General features: G+C 39.5%; 1 protein-coding gene across 2 annotated transcripts in view; it reads left to right on the plus strand.

Moving 5' to 3' along the window:
- Nucleotides 1–9,774, plus strand: part of LOC139757280 (protein HID1) — a 115,713-nt gene extending 105,939 nt beyond the window's left edge. For both annotated transcript variants that reach the window (XM_071677627.1, XM_071677628.1), the window contains one exon: nt 1,396–9,774. In XM_071677627.1, the coding sequence (XP_071533728.1) occupies nt 1,396–1,459 (64 nt within the window). In that variant the 3' untranslated portion in view covers nt 1,460–9,774. The remainder of the gene's footprint in view (nt 1–1,395) is intronic.
- Nucleotides 9,775–16,157: the final 6,383 nt, after the last annotated feature.

Genomic DNA, 16,157 nt, shown 5'->3' on the forward strand with positions numbered 1-16,157 from the left:
CTCTAGCTGTCATTTAATAATGCACCGAAACCACAGCTCCCTTTCCACATCCAGGCCCCACAGAACTTTCCATTGTTTACCCCAGACGCTTCACATGCCCTGGTTCAATCCATTGACAGCACGTCAACCCTGGTATACCACATCGTTCCAATTCACTCTATCCCTTGCACGCCTTTCACCCTCCTGCATGTTCAGGCCCTGATCACTCAAAATCTTTTTCACTCCATCTTTCCACCTCCAATTTGGTCTCCCACTTCTCCTCATTCCCTCCACCTCTGACACATATATCCTCTGTCAATCTTTCCTCACTCATTCTCTCCATGTGACCAAACCATTTCAAAACACCCTCTTCTGCTCTCTCAACCATACTCTTTTTATTACCACACATCCCGCTTACCCCATTATTACTTACTCGATCAAACCACCTCACACCACATATTGTCCTCAAACATCTCATTTCCAGCACATCCACCCTCATCCGCACAACTCTATCCATAGCCCACGCCTCGCAACCATACAACATTGTTGGAACCACTATTTCTTCAAACATACCCATTTTTGCTTTCTAAGATAATGTTCTCGACTTCTACACATTCTTCAAGGCTCTCAGAACTTTCGCACCCTCCCCCACCCTATGATTCACTTCCACTTCCATGGTTCCATCCGCTTCCAAATCCACTCCCAGATATCTAAAACACTTCACTTCCTCCAGTTTTTCTCCATTCAAACTTACCTCCAAATTGACTTGACCCTCAACCCTACTGTACCTAATAACCTTGCTCTTATTCACATTTACTCTCAACTTTCTTCTTTCACACATTTTACCAAACTCAGTTACCAGCTTCTCCAGTTTCTCACCCAAAGCAGCCACCAGTGCTGTATCATCAGTGAACAACAACTGACTCACTTCCCAAGCTCTCTCATCCACAACAGACTGCATACTTGCCCCTCTTTCCAAAACTCTTGCATTCACCTCCCTAACAACCCCATCCATAAACAAATTAAACAACCATGGAGACATCACACACCCCTGCCACAAACCTACATTCAATGAGAACCAATCACTTTCCTCTCTTCCTACACGTACACATGCCTTACATCCTCAATAAAAACTTTTCACTGCTTCTAACAACTTTCCTCCCACACCATATATTCTTAATACTTTCCACAGAGCATCTCTATCAACTCTATCATATGCCTTCTCCAGATCCATAAATGCTACATACAAAGCCATTTGCTTTTCTAAGTATTTTTCACATACATTCTTCAGAGGAAACACCTGATCCACACATCCTCTACCACTTCTGAAACCACACTGCTCTTCCCCAATCTGATGCTATGTACATGCCTTTTTTAAAGACATATATGATTAATAACAATTTGTCTTTCTTTCAGAAATGTTGACCCTCCGATATGGTATGATACAGATGTCAAATTGTTCGAAATCCAGCGGGTATAATAACAACAGTTGTGTGTTAGAATTACAAGCTCCAATTCCTGTTTAGAATCTCATGATAGAAAACATTACTTATATTCAGTCTTTTTTTGTATCACTTTTCTGGAAAAACGTGTGCATACATTACACCTGGATATTTTGTATCTTCAGTATATCAGGAAAAAGGAGGCTTTTCTTATTTCACCTATAATTTACAGAAGATACCTTGTATCCACACTTCATTTGCCAACCCTCTTTGTTCGTCTTTGATTATGAATAATGCATTTCTGTTCATGTAATGTTTGGCATATAGTTTTCCTGGCATGGTAATTATTGCATATGTTTGTCTGAATACTGAGGATAGAGCTGTTGATTTATCTAAGGTAAGCAGTAATGAGGCTTGGAGGGCTTTACTTATATTTGGCTATTATTATATCAGAGTCATGTATAAACCCAGGATCTCTTCAGTTTTTTTTATATGTGCTTTAAAAAACTTGAAAAATTTGAATTTTTAGGGTAGGTAAAGAAAAGGTTAGATGTTAAGGGGTTGATAAATTGTTCTGATTTTTGAAGAGAAAATACATCTCTACAGCAGGTAAGAGTCATTATATTTCTTTTTAGCAAAGTTTTATGAAGGACTTCTACAAAGGAGTGTCACTCAAAAATATAGAAGAGTACTAGAATCACGATAGACTGTTTCTGCAAGACATTTTTCTGAGGAATTACGTTAATTAGTGGAGAGTGATCTGGATACCTAGCTACAGGAATGCCAATGATGATTTTATAGATTACGTTGAATATATTCGATGGAACCCATAGAAAGTTCAGTGGGGCTTGGCTGTGGATAGGGACTTGTGGTTTTATTGCACTACACATGACAGCTGGAAAATGGATATAAGCAGATGTGGCGTTTATTCATCTGTTCCTGGAGCTACCTCACTAATGCAGGAAATGGCAATCAAGTACAGAAAAAAATATTAATGAGGCAAAAACTGGATAAGAGGAAGGGTGCAAAGTACAGATATAGAGCTCATAGGGTAGAGTGATGAAGGAATGTGCATGATCCATCTTGCTGCACCAGGAAGAGTAGATATATAATTATTTTCATGTATCTAGTAACTAAGGTCAAATGTTGCATATATATATCACTTTCCTCTCTTCCTCCTCATACACATACCTTACATCCTTGGTAAAAAAAACTTTTCACTGCTTCTAGCAACTCACCTCCCACACCATATACTTTTAAAACCTTCCATAAGGCATATGATAGGGTGGACAGAGATGCTTTGTGGAAGGTTTTAAGGGTATATGGTGTGGGAGGTAAGTTGCTAGAGGCAGTGAAAAGTTTTTTACTAAGGATGTAAGTCATGTGTATGAGTAGGAAGAGAGGAAAAAGATTGGTTCCCAGTGAATGTTGGTTTGCAGCAGGGATGCATGATGTCTCCATGGTTGTTTAATTTGTTTATGGATGGGGTGGTTAGGGAGGTGAATGCAAGAGTTGTGGAGAGTGGGGCAAGTATGCAGTCTGTTGTGGATAAGAGGGCTTGGGAAGTGAGTCAGTTGTTGTTCGCTGATGATACAGCGCTGATGGCAGATTCGGGTGAGAAACTGCAGAAGATGATGACTGAGTTTGGTAAAGTGTGTGAAAGAAGAAAGTTGAGAGTAAATGTGAATAAGAGCAAGGTTATTAGGTTCATTAGGGTTGAGGGACAAGTTAATTGGGAGGTAAGTTTGAGTAGAGAAAAAGTGGAGGAAGTGAAGTGTTTTAGATATCTGGGAGTGGACATAGCAGCGGATGGAACCATGGAAGCGGAAGTTAGTTACAGGGTGGAGGAGGAAGCAAAGGTTCTGGGAGCATCAAAGAATGTGTGGAAGGTGGGAACGTTATCTGGAGAGCAAAAATGGGTATGTTTGAAGGAATAGTGGTTCTAACAATGTTATATGGTTGTGAGGCATGGGGTATAGATAGCGTTGTGCAGAGGAGGGTGGATGTGTTGGAAATGAAATGTTTGAGGACAATATGTGGTGTGAGGTGGTTTGATGGAGTAAGTAATGAAAGGGTAAGAGAGATGTGTGGCAATAAAAAGAGTGTGGTTGAGAGAGCATAAGAGGGTGTGATGAAATGGTTTGGACACTTAGAGAGAATGATTGAGGAAAGAACTTAGAGAGAATGAGTGAGGAAAGATTGACAAAGAAGATATATGTGTCAGAGATGGAGGGAAAAAGGAGAAGTGGGAGACCTAATTGGAGGTGGAAGGATGGAGTGAAAAAGATTTTAAGAAATCAGGGCTTGAACATACAGGAGGGTGAAAGGCGTACAAGAAATAGAGTGAATTAGAACAATGTGGTATACCGGGGTTGACGTACTGTAAATGGATTGAACCAGGGCATGTGAAGCATCTGGGGTAAACCATGAAGAGGTCTGTGGAGCCTGGATGTGGAAAGGGAGCTGTGGTTTCAGTGCATTAACATGACAACAAGAGGCTGTGTGAACGAATGTGGCCTTTTTGTCTGTTTCTGGTGCTGCCTCGCTGGAGGGGGGGATGCTATTTTGTGTGTGGCAGGGTGGCGACGGGAATGGATAAAGGCAGCAAGCATGGATATGTACATGTGTATTTTTTTTTTTTTGCTTTGTCGCTGTCTCCCTTGTTTGCGAGGTAGCTCAAGGAAACAGACGAAAGAAATGGCCTAACCCACCCCCATACACATGTATATACATAAACGTCCAGACATGCAAATATACATACCTATACATCTCAATGTACACATATATATACACACACAGACATATACATATATACACATGTACATAATTCATAGTCTGCCTTTATTTATTCCCATCGCCATCTCGCCACACATGGAATAACATCCCCCTCCCCCCTCATGTGTGCGAGGTAGCACTAGGAAAAGACAACAAAGGCCCCATTCATTCACACTCAGTCTCTAGCTGTCATGTAATAATGCCCGAAACTACAGCTCCCTTTCCACATCAAGGCCCCACAGAACTTTCCATGGTTTACCCCAGACACTTCACATGCCCTGATTCCAATCCATTGATAGCATGTTGACCCCGGTATACCACATCGTTCCAATTCACTCAATTCCTTGCATGCCTTTCGCCCTCCTGCATGTTCAGGCCCCGATCACTCAAAATCTTTTTCACTCCATCTTTCCACCTCCAATTTGGTCTCCCACTTCTCCTCGTTCCCTCCACCTCTGACACATATATCCTCTTTGTCAATCTTTCCTCACTCATTCTCTCCATGTGACCAAACCATTTCAAAACACCCTCTTCTGCTCTCTCAACCACGCTCTTTTTATTTCCACACATCTCTCTTACCCTTATATCACTTACTTGATCAAACCACCTCACACCACATATTGTCCTCAAACATCTCATTTCCAGCACATCCACCCTCCTGCGCACAACTCTATCCATAGCCCACGCCTCGCAACCATACAACGTTTTTGGAACCACTATTCCTTCAAACATACCCATTTTTGCTTTCGGAGATAATGTTCTCGACTTCCACACATTCTTCAAGGCTCCCAGGATTTTCGCCCCTCCCCCACCCTATGATTCACTTCCGCTTCCATGGTTCCATCCGCTGCCAGATCCACTCCCAGATATCTAAAACACTTTACTTCCTCCAGTTTTTCTCCATTCAAACTCACCTCCCAATTGACTTGACCTTCAACCCTACTGTACCTAATAACCTTGCTCTTATTCACATTTACTCTTAACTTTCTTCTTTCACATACTTTACCAAATTCAGTCACCAGCTTCTGCAGTTTCTCACATGAATCAGCCACCAGCGCTGTATCATCAGCGAACAACAACTGACTCACTTCCCAAGCTCTCTCATCCCCAACAGACTGCATACTTGCCCCTCTTTCCAAAACTCTTGCATTCACTTCCCTAACAACCCCATCCATAAATAAATTAAACAACCATGGAGACATCACACACCCCTGCCGCAAACCTACATTCACTGAGAACCAATCACTTTCCTCTCTTCCTACACGTACACATGCCTTACATCCTCGATAAAAACTTTTCACTGCTTCTAACAACTTTCCTCCTACACCATATATTTTTAGTACCCTCCACAGAGCATCTCTATCAACTCTATCATATGCCTTCTCCAGATCCATAAATGCTACATACAAATCCATTTGCTTTTCTAAATATTTCTCACATAAATCCTTCAAAGGAAACACCTGATCCACACATCCTCTACCACTTCTGAAACCACACTGCTCTTCCCCAATCTGATGCTCTGTACATGCCTTCACCCTCTCAATCAATACCCTTCCATATAATTTACCAGGAATACTCAACAAACTTATACCTTTGTAATTTGAGCACTCACTCGTATCCCCTTTGCCTTTGTACAGTGGCACTATGCAAGCATTCCACCAATCCTCAGGCACCTCACCATGAATCATACATACATTAAATAACCTTACCAACCAGTCAACAATCCAGTCACACCCTTTTTTAATAAATTCCACTGCAATACCCTCCAAACCTGCTGCCTTGCCGGCTTTCATCTTCCGCAAAGCTTTTACTACCTCTTCTCTGTTTACCAAATCATTTTCCCTAACCCTCTCACTTTGCACACCACCTCAACCAAAGCACCCTATATCTGCCACTATATCATCAAACACATTCAACAAACCCTCAAAATACTCACTCCATCTCCTTCTCACATCACCACTACTTATTATCACCTCCCCATTAGCCCCCTTCACTGAAGTTCCCATTTACTCTCTTGTCTTATGCACTTTATTTACCTCCTTCAAGAACATCTTTTTATTTTCCCTAAAATTTAATGATACTCTCTCACCCCAACTCTCATTTGCCCTCTTTTTCACCTCTTGCACCTTTCTCTTGACCTCCTGCCTCTTTCTTTTATACATCTCCCACTCATTTGCATTTTTTCCCTGCAAAAATTGTCCAAATGCCTCTCTCTTCTCTTTCACTAATAATCTTACTTCTTCATCCCACCACTCACTACCCTTTCTAGTGAATATATGTATATTTCTGTGAATGTATATGTATATGTATGTATGTATACATTGAAACATATATGTATGTATATGTGCGTGAGGGCGTTTATGTATATAAATGTGTATGTGGGTGGGTTGGGCCATTTCTCATGTGTTTCCTTGCACTACCTGGCTAATGCAGGAAATGGCAGTTAAGTATAATATAAAAATGAAAATATATAAATGCATATTACAGGAAAGAGAGTTATTCAAAAGTTTTGGAGTACTTTGGGAGAATCTTAGGAATTTCTAAAACCTGGGGACTTAAACTAGATGGGTAAAATTTTAGAATTATGGGAATGTACCAAATGTTTGAGATGAACCTTGTGAGAAAATTTCCAAGTGATTCCAATCTTTGAAGCTTTTTATATCTGTCATGTCTTCATGATTCTTTTCTCCCTTGTTTGATGAGAGTGAAGAGTAGTCACAGAAGGGTGTATGTTATATGGTGTCTGTAAGCACAGGCAATTTAAGGTGAATGTGAGTAAAAGTAAAGTGATAGTCTTTGAGAGGAAACAGAGTAAAGGCATAGATTTTGCAAGGCCTATGAAGTGAGAGAAGAAAGTGTACTAAACTGTTGTTATAAGATATGAGGGAAGAAAGAAGTGACTGAATTTCAGAATTTGGAAGCTATCTAGGGTAAGTTTGGTGATATGAAAGGAGAGGTAAGGGAGAGAGTAGTACAGGGTAGAATAATTGCCACACCCTTCTTATACCTCATCAAGAAGTCCCAGCTTCCCTCAAAAGTCCATGATCATGGCAGCAGAAAGGTGGCTTCCACTCACCTTTTTCTAAGGTCCCTCTGGTTGAGAGGACTTTGGTTATAGAAGGTTGTGGGGCTGTGTCAGTAGGTTTCCTGCTGATTAATGAATTTGATTCTGTAAGATAAGAAATAATTCCTCTCGAGTTCAAAACTTATTTTCGTATGAATTGTCAGTATATAATCGTAGGACCCTTTTTATGGGGCTCCTACAGCTATGAGGCTGCATTCCAAGCAAGAGTAGGGAAATGATGGATCCCTTGGGAAAAATAAAGTTCCTGACAAGACTGTACCCACATGTCATTTAGAGATGAATCTTTGTTAAACATGGCTTCTTGCTTGCTATGTAACCACTTGTAGGCAGGGTCTGGGAACACCTTTTTATGTATTAGAGTATTCATTCATATGGATGGATGGCTTTGGTAGTGAGATTTTTTAGTTTTTCAGTTGCAAGGATAAATAATTAATTTGACCATATCATACTGTAATGGAAATTACAAAGACATTAGTAACCTTATCTAAGATGTTATGTATTACTGAAACAAAGATTATCAAGGGAAAGAGCCCAGATTTAATTCAAAACCAATTGTTTGTAAGAAGAAAGAGAGCTCCAGAGTTTTTGTATATATGGATATGCAGTTTTGTCTTTTGTCCAAAGTATACTTTCTTTCTCTTCTTGATTTGCCACCACTCTTGTTACTGTACTGTAAGTTAACAAGCATTATTAAATCTGTTTACATATAGAATACCACTGAAAGTGGACATATAAAGAGAGTCATTATATTATAATTATTTAATGTCCTCATTTCCATTGCTGTTTACGTGTGGTGAATGAAGTGTATGCAGCTATTATCTTGTTATGTTTTAAAATACTGAATAGATACCATTATATTCACTTAATTTTTTGAAGTTCAGGTATAATAATTTAGCTTTTAAGCTTTAATAGATGACATTTTAAATTAGTCATAATTGTTATTATACTGAGAAAGTAATTATAAAAGACTCAAATGTATTAGTCATCTTTATTATTTGCACTAATGTTTGAGTTTTCAACCCCTTTATTCAAATCTTAGTTTACAGTATCATTGAAATATGTTTGCACAGATCAATACTTAATAGTAATGTAAAGGCTGGCAAAGATGTAGGACTAAGATATCTGATGCCCATTAAGTAATAAAATAATTTGTCAGAAATTTTTTTATACAACTTCAGCCAAGATTGTACATTATAGCATTCATTGACTTTCCATTGGCATTCCACTGACATTCCACTGCTAATATGAAACAATGACAGACCACTTGTCCATCATAGTAGTTGGGTAATGATTTTTTTTTATAATTTTTTTTTTATATTTTTATAACATACTCGATGATATACATCTGGTTAGCATTAGGGTATTTTGCATAATATTATTAGTCTTAGCCTATTCATATATTTAATAACCTCCATGGAGTTCTTTGTATAAGGATATATCTGGTTTTTCATATTCTCATCCATTATTGCTGTTTCTTGGTATGACCATCACGTACCATAATGTATACTATAAATACAGATTTTGAACTGACAGAAGATTTTCTCAAAATGCTGAATTATATATGAGCTCCAGGAACTTCTACAGGAAAACTTTGGCTCTATTAGTATACAATATACCAAAGCAGTCACCTTGTATCACAGATAATTATGCCTTGGTTTTAAGTGGTTATCATTTGACTCAACAGACAAAATTTTGCACTTTGTGTGATGTCTATCTCTTTTGTTTACTACAACATTTGTTTACTAAAAAGCAGCCATTTATTTTATTCAATTGAGTAATATTTCAAAAATTGTAGTAAGAGGCATACAAAATATAAACTGTTATGTAAGGAAATACTGACATCCAGAATGTGTTAGGTTAAAATATAAGGATTAGTAAAATGTAAGAAATCACTGGTCATTAAAAAGATGTATAAAGCAACAGTAATGATAATTATCACAGGAATTTAGTAAATTAAGTAGTAAGTTTACTTTCCTTCTTTATGTTTGGCATACATTTTTGTGTAACTTGGGTAATTCAATAAGAGTGATCAGAACTGTAAGATGTTCATGAATTTTTCTTCTTATCACAGTCCTCTACAGCTCGAGAATGATCAAGCACTTTGTATTTTCAAACTTGGGTACCTTTTTATCTTCTTAAAGACTGAATGTATATTTTTGACATAATATGATCATTACCAATAATAGAGTAGTAACAACAAGTTTTAGCTAAATCTCTGAACTTTTAATATGATTGAAAATATGCTAGATTTGTTTAACAATATGGTTTATTGTAATAATTCCTTTTTATGTAAATAAGTACTGTAGCTAGTACATATATATCCTTAGACTTAGGGATATTAATTGAGGCAATTTATGTAAAATAACACTAAGTGATATTTTTAGGAATCCATCCAATATCAGGGTGTATCCAAACCCCTAGATTGTATACTTATGCCAGTCCCTTATCAAATATAAACACACAAACATTTATATTAGTAAAAGTCTAATTCACTTCAAATTTTCTGTTAAATTCCCATCATACCTCACTTTCACTATAAATATTAACTGTCAGAAACCTAAGAACCTTGTGAATACTTTTTACTGGGAATAGAGTTATCCAGTCAAAATAAGGTAAATGTAAGTTTACTTTTGAGTACAGTCTCCAGAAATAATCCAACAATTACCATTCAAAATAAGACTTCCATGCATCTGGTTTTATTTTCAAAACAAATCCTTTTACCCTCTTAGTGGTAGTAATATCATATGTCTGACAGCACGGTATAATCACAGAATTCAGATGACATTATTTTCCATCAAAGTTACCATGTGGTACTGCTTGCTGTCCTTGTGTTTAGAAACATTATTCCTGTTCCAGTTGATATTTTTCCTCTACCAATAATTATGGATAATAATAAGCTATTCCAGGAAGAAAAAGCTCATATATTTGCTTGGAAACATGAAAATATGTCTACAAATGAGATTTCAGGACATACTGGTAGGGCTGAGTTCACCATTAAGACACTTATTTTTCCTTTTAATATCATCTCTCCTAAAAAGCTGGGTCTAATCTCCCAAGAAAGACTAAGAAGGTGACTAGTAACCTGATGGAGCATGAGTTGTCAAGAGTCACCTCACTGGTCTTCCTAAGTTGAAAAGATACAGCTTTTTGGGGAGGGATGCCGTACAAGAAAAAAAAAGTCAAAATGGTGAACTTAACCCTACCAATACATCTATCTATCTATCTATATTTATTTATTCATTTATTTATTTATTATACTTAGTCGCTGTCTCTCCGCGTTAGTGAGGTAGCACAAGGAAACAGATGAAAGGAAGACCCAACCCACCCACATACACATGTATATACATAAACGCCCACACATGCACATATACATACCTATACATTTCAACATATACATACACAGATACTTACATAAACTTAGTCGCCGTCTCCCGCATTAGCGAGGTAGCGCAAGGAAACAGACAAAAGAATGGCCCAACCCACCTACATAAACATATATATACATAAACACCCACATGCACATGTGAACGAATGTGGCCCTTGTTGTCTTTTCCAAGCACTACCTCGCATGCACATGAAACAGCAACCCCCCCCCCACAAGCACGCACGTGCGAGGTAGTACTAGGAAAAGACAACAAGGGCCACATTCGTTCACACTCACTCTCCAGCTGTCATGTGTAATGCACCAAAACCATAGCTCCCTTTCCACATCCAGGGCCCACAAAACTTTCCATGGTTTACCTCAGACCCTTCACATGCCCTGGTTCAATCCATTGACAGTACGTCCACCCCAATACACCACATCATTCCATTTCACTCTATTCCTTGCACGCCTTTCACCCTCCTGTATGTTCAGGGCCGATCGCTCAAAATCTTTTACGCTCCATCCCTCCTGCTCCAATTTGGTGTCCCACTTCTCCTTGTTCCCTCCACCTCTGACACATATATCTTCTTTGTCAATCTTTCCTCACTCATTCTCTCCATGTGACCAAACCCATTTCAGTACACCCTTTTCTGCTTTCTCAACCACATTCTTTTTATTACCACACATCTCTCTTACCCTTTCTTTACTTAGTCAATCAAACCACCTCACATCACATACTGTCCTCAAACATTTCATTTCCAACACATCCACCCTCTTCCACACAACTCTATCTATAGCCCATGCCTTGCAACCATATAACATTGTTGGAACCACTATTCCTTCAAACAAACCCATTTTTGCTCTCCGAGATAATGCTCTTGCCTTCCACACATTTTTCAATCCTCCCAGAACTTTCGCCCCCTCCCCCACCCTATGACTTACTTCTGCTTCCATGGTTCCATCCGCTGCTAAATCCACTCCCAGATATCTAAAACACTTCATTTCCTCCAGTTTTTCTCCATTAAAACTTACCTCCCAATTTACTTGCCCCTCAACCCTACTAAACCTAATAACCTTACTCTTATTCACATTTACTCTCAGCTTTCTTCTTTCACACACTTTACCAAACTCAGTCACCAACTTCTGCATTTTCTCACCCGAATCAGCCACCAGTGCTGTATCATCAGCAAGCAACAACTGACTCACTTCCCAAGCCCTCTCAACCACAACAGACAGCATAATTGCCCCTCTCTCCAAAATTCAAGCATTCACCTCCCTAACAACCCCATCCATAAACAAATTAACCATGGAGACGTCATGCACCCCTGCCGCAAAATGACATTCACTGGGAACCAATCACTTTCCTCTCTTCTTACGCAGACACATGCCTTACATCCTTGATAAAAAAATTTTCACTGCTTCTGGCAACTTACCTCCCACACCATATAGTCTTAATACCTTCCACAAAGAATCTCAATCAACTCTATCATATGCCTTACCTCCCACACCATATACTCTTAATACCTTCCACAAGGCATCTCCATCAACTCCATCATATGTATTTCTCACGTGCATTCTTCAAAGCAAACACCTGATCCACACATCCTCTAACACTTGTGAAACCACACTGCTCTTCCCCAATCTGATGCTCTGTACATGCCTTTACCCTTTCAATCAATACTCTCCCATATAATTTCCCAGGAATACTCAACAAACTTATAACTCTGTAATTTGAACACTCACCTTTATCCCCTTTGCCTTTGTACAATAGCACTATGCATTCATTCCGCCAATCCTTAGGCACTTCACCATGAACCATACATACACTGAATATCCTTACCAACCAGTCAAGAACACAGTCATGCCCTTTTTTGATAAGTCCATCGCAATACCATCCAAACCCGCTGCCTTGCCAGTTTTCATCTTCCGCAAAGTTTTCTGTTTACCAAACCATTCTCCCTAACCCTCTCACTTCGCACACTACCTTGACCAATATACTCTATCATCAAACACATTCAACAAACCTTCAAAATTCTCATTCCATCTCCTCGCTTCACCACTACTTATTATCTTCCCATTAACCCCTTTCACCAATGTTCCCATTTGTTCTCTTGTCTTATGCACTTTTTTTACCTCCTTCCAAAACATCTTCATATTCTCCCTAAAATATATATATATTCGTGTGATTCGTTTGAGAAACTGCAGAAGCTGGTGACTGAGTTTGGTTAAGCATGTGAAAGAAGAAAGCAGAGAGTAAATGTGAATAAGAGCAAGGTTATTAGGTACAGTAGGGTTGAGGGTCAAGTCAATTGGGAGGTAAGTTTGAATGGTGAAAAACTGGAGGAAGTAAAGTGTTTTAGATATCTGGGAGTGGATTTGGAAGTGGATGGAACCATGGAAGCGGAAGTGAATCATAGGGTGGGGGAGGGGGCAAAAGTTCAGGGAGCTTTGAAGAATGAGTGGAAGTTGAGAGCATTATCTCGGAAAGCAAAAATGGGTATGTTTGAAGGGATAGTGGTTCCAACAATGTTATATGGTTGCGAGGCGTGGGCTATTGACAGAGTTGTGTGGAGGAGGGTGGATGAGCTGGAAATGAGATGTTTGAGGACAATATGTGATGTGAGGTGGTTTGATCAAGTAAGTAATAATAGGGTAAGAGAGATGTGTGGTAATAAAAAGAGTGTGGTTGAGAGAGCAGAAGAGGGTGTTTTGAAATGATTTGGTCACATGGAGAGAATGAGTATGGAAAGATTGACAAAGAGGATATATGTGTCAGAGTTGGAGGGAACGAGGAGAAGTGGGAGACCAAATTGGAGGTGGAAAGATGGAGTGAAAAAGATTTTGAGTGATTGGGGCCTGAACATGCAGGAGGGTGAAAGGCATACAAGGAATAGAGTGAATTGGAATGATGTGGTATACCGGGGTCGACGTGCTGTCAATGGATTGAACCAGAGCATGTGAAGCGTCTGGGGTAAACCATGGAAAGTTGTGTGGGGCCTGGATGTGGAAAGGGAGCTGTGATTTCGATGCATTATTACATGACAGCTAGAGACTGAGTGTGAATGAATGTGGCCTTTGTTGTCTTTTCATAGCGCTACCTCACGCACATGAGGGGGGAGGGGGTTGTTATTTCATGTGTGGCATGGTGGCGATGGGAATGAATAAAGGCAGACAGTATGAATTATGTACATGTGTATATATGTATATGTCTGTGTATGTATATATATGTATACGTTGAGATGTATAGGTATGTATATTTGCGTGTGTGGACATGTATGTATATACATGTGTATGTGGATGGGTCTGGCCATTCTTTCATCTGTTTCCTTGTGCTAAGACGGGAGACAGGGACAATGCAAAATAAATAAATATATATATATATATATATATATATATATATATATATATATATATATATATATATATTTATATTTATATATACATATATACATATATACACATGTACATAATTCATACTGTCTGCCTTTATTTATTCCCATCGCCACCCCGCCACACATTGAATAACAACCCCTTCCCCCCTCATGTGTGCGAGGTAGCACTCGGAAAAGACAACAAAGGCCCCATTCGTTCACACTCAGTCTCTAGCTGTCATGTAATAATGCACTGAAACCACAGCTCCCTTTCCACATCCAGGCCCCACACAACTTTCCATGGTTTACCCTAGACGCTTCACATGCCCTGGTTCAATAAAAGAATATGTATATATATTTTTTCTCTTTCTTTTTCATACATATTTACCACTTCCCACATTTGTGAGATAGCATCAAGAACAGAGGACTGAGTCCCAGAGGGAACATCCTCACCCAGCCCCCCCTCTCAGTTCCCTCCTTTGGCCATGGCAAAAGAGTCTTCACTTAGTCCCTGTCCTTACATGCCTCCCTTGCATACACCATTCCATGCATTCTTCCACCGTATCACAGAGGGTATTCCCCTCACACCCGCCTCTTTAATTGTACTCTCATACACTCTCCTTGTAAACTCCCAGTTTTGCATTCTTTCCACATGCCCAAACCATCTTAAAGTATTACATTTCAACCACTCCACAGTTCATTCCCTTTACATACCCTGCCATACCACATCTGTCATACACCCGTTCATTTCTTTATTCATTCCATCTAGTCACACCTGATGCTCTTCTCAAAAAACTCATTTTCACAGCCTGGATTCTTGACCTCTGTGACTCATTCCATGTTCATGTTTCAGTTGCATAGGTCAGGGTTGGGAGGACTATAGTGTCCCTTAATCCTCTCTTCATTTCTATTCTTACACCTCTACCCTTCGTTATCTTATCAAGGGACCCAATGACTCTTCTACCCTGTACTGCTATCTCCCTTACCTTTCTTTCCCTATCACCACACTTCCAATCTTTTTCCCCCCATATCCACAGCACAATTTAGTACACTTTCTTCTTTCACTCTATAGGAGTTTACAAAATCTATACTTTCACTCTATTTCCTTTCAAATACCATTACTATACTTTTATTTCCATTTACCTTCGATCATCTATGCTTACACAGTCATAAAACACACTTACAACCTTCAGCAACTCTTATTCACTCTTTGTAAACAACACAGTATCATCCGTAAACAGGCTTGCCACTGGCCACCATATCTCACCTCCACACTCCATCTCTGCACCCTTTTTCCCTAGTTTTCCTTTCTTCTATCTTTTCACTCCATCCATGTATATATATATATATATATATATATTTTATTTATTTATTTTGCTTTGTCGCTGTCTCCCGCGTTTGCGAGGTAGAGCAAGGAAACAGACGAAAGAAATGGCCCAACCCACCCCCATACACAATGTATACACACACACACGTCCACACAAGCAAATATACATACCTATACATCTCAATGTACACATATATATACATACACAGACACATACATATATACCCATGGACACAATTCACACTGTCTGCCCCCATTCACTCCCATCGCCACCTCGCCACACATGGAATACCATCCCCCTCCCCCTCACGTGTGCGAGGTAGCACTAGGAAAAGACAACAAAGGCCCCATTCGTTCACACTCAGTCTCTAGCTGCCACATAATAATGCCCGAAACCACAGCTCCCTTTCCACATCCAGGCCCCACACAACTTTCCATGGTTTACCCCAGACGCTTCACATGCCCTGATTCAATCCACTGACAGCACGTCAACCCCGGTATACCACATCGATCCAATTCACTCTATTCCTTGCCCTCCTTTCACCCTCCTGCATGTTCAGGCCCCGATCACACAAAATCTTTTTCACTCCATCTTTCCACCTCCAATTTGGTCTCCCACTTCTCCTCGTTCCCTCCACCTCCGACACATATATCCTCTTGGTCAATCTTTCCTCACTCATTCTCTCCATGTGCCCAAACCATTTCAAAACACCCTCTTCTGCTCTCTCAACCACGCTCTTTTTATTTCCACACATCTCTCTTACCCTTACATTACTTACTCGATCAAACCACCTCACACCACACATTGTCCTCA

This window comes from Panulirus ornatus, chromosome 25, assembly GCF_036320965.1.
Source record: "Panulirus ornatus isolate Po-2019 chromosome 25, ASM3632096v1, whole genome shotgun sequence".
In the NCBI taxonomy this organism is placed as follows: Eukaryota; Metazoa; Arthropoda; class Malacostraca; order Decapoda; family Palinuridae; genus Panulirus; species Panulirus ornatus.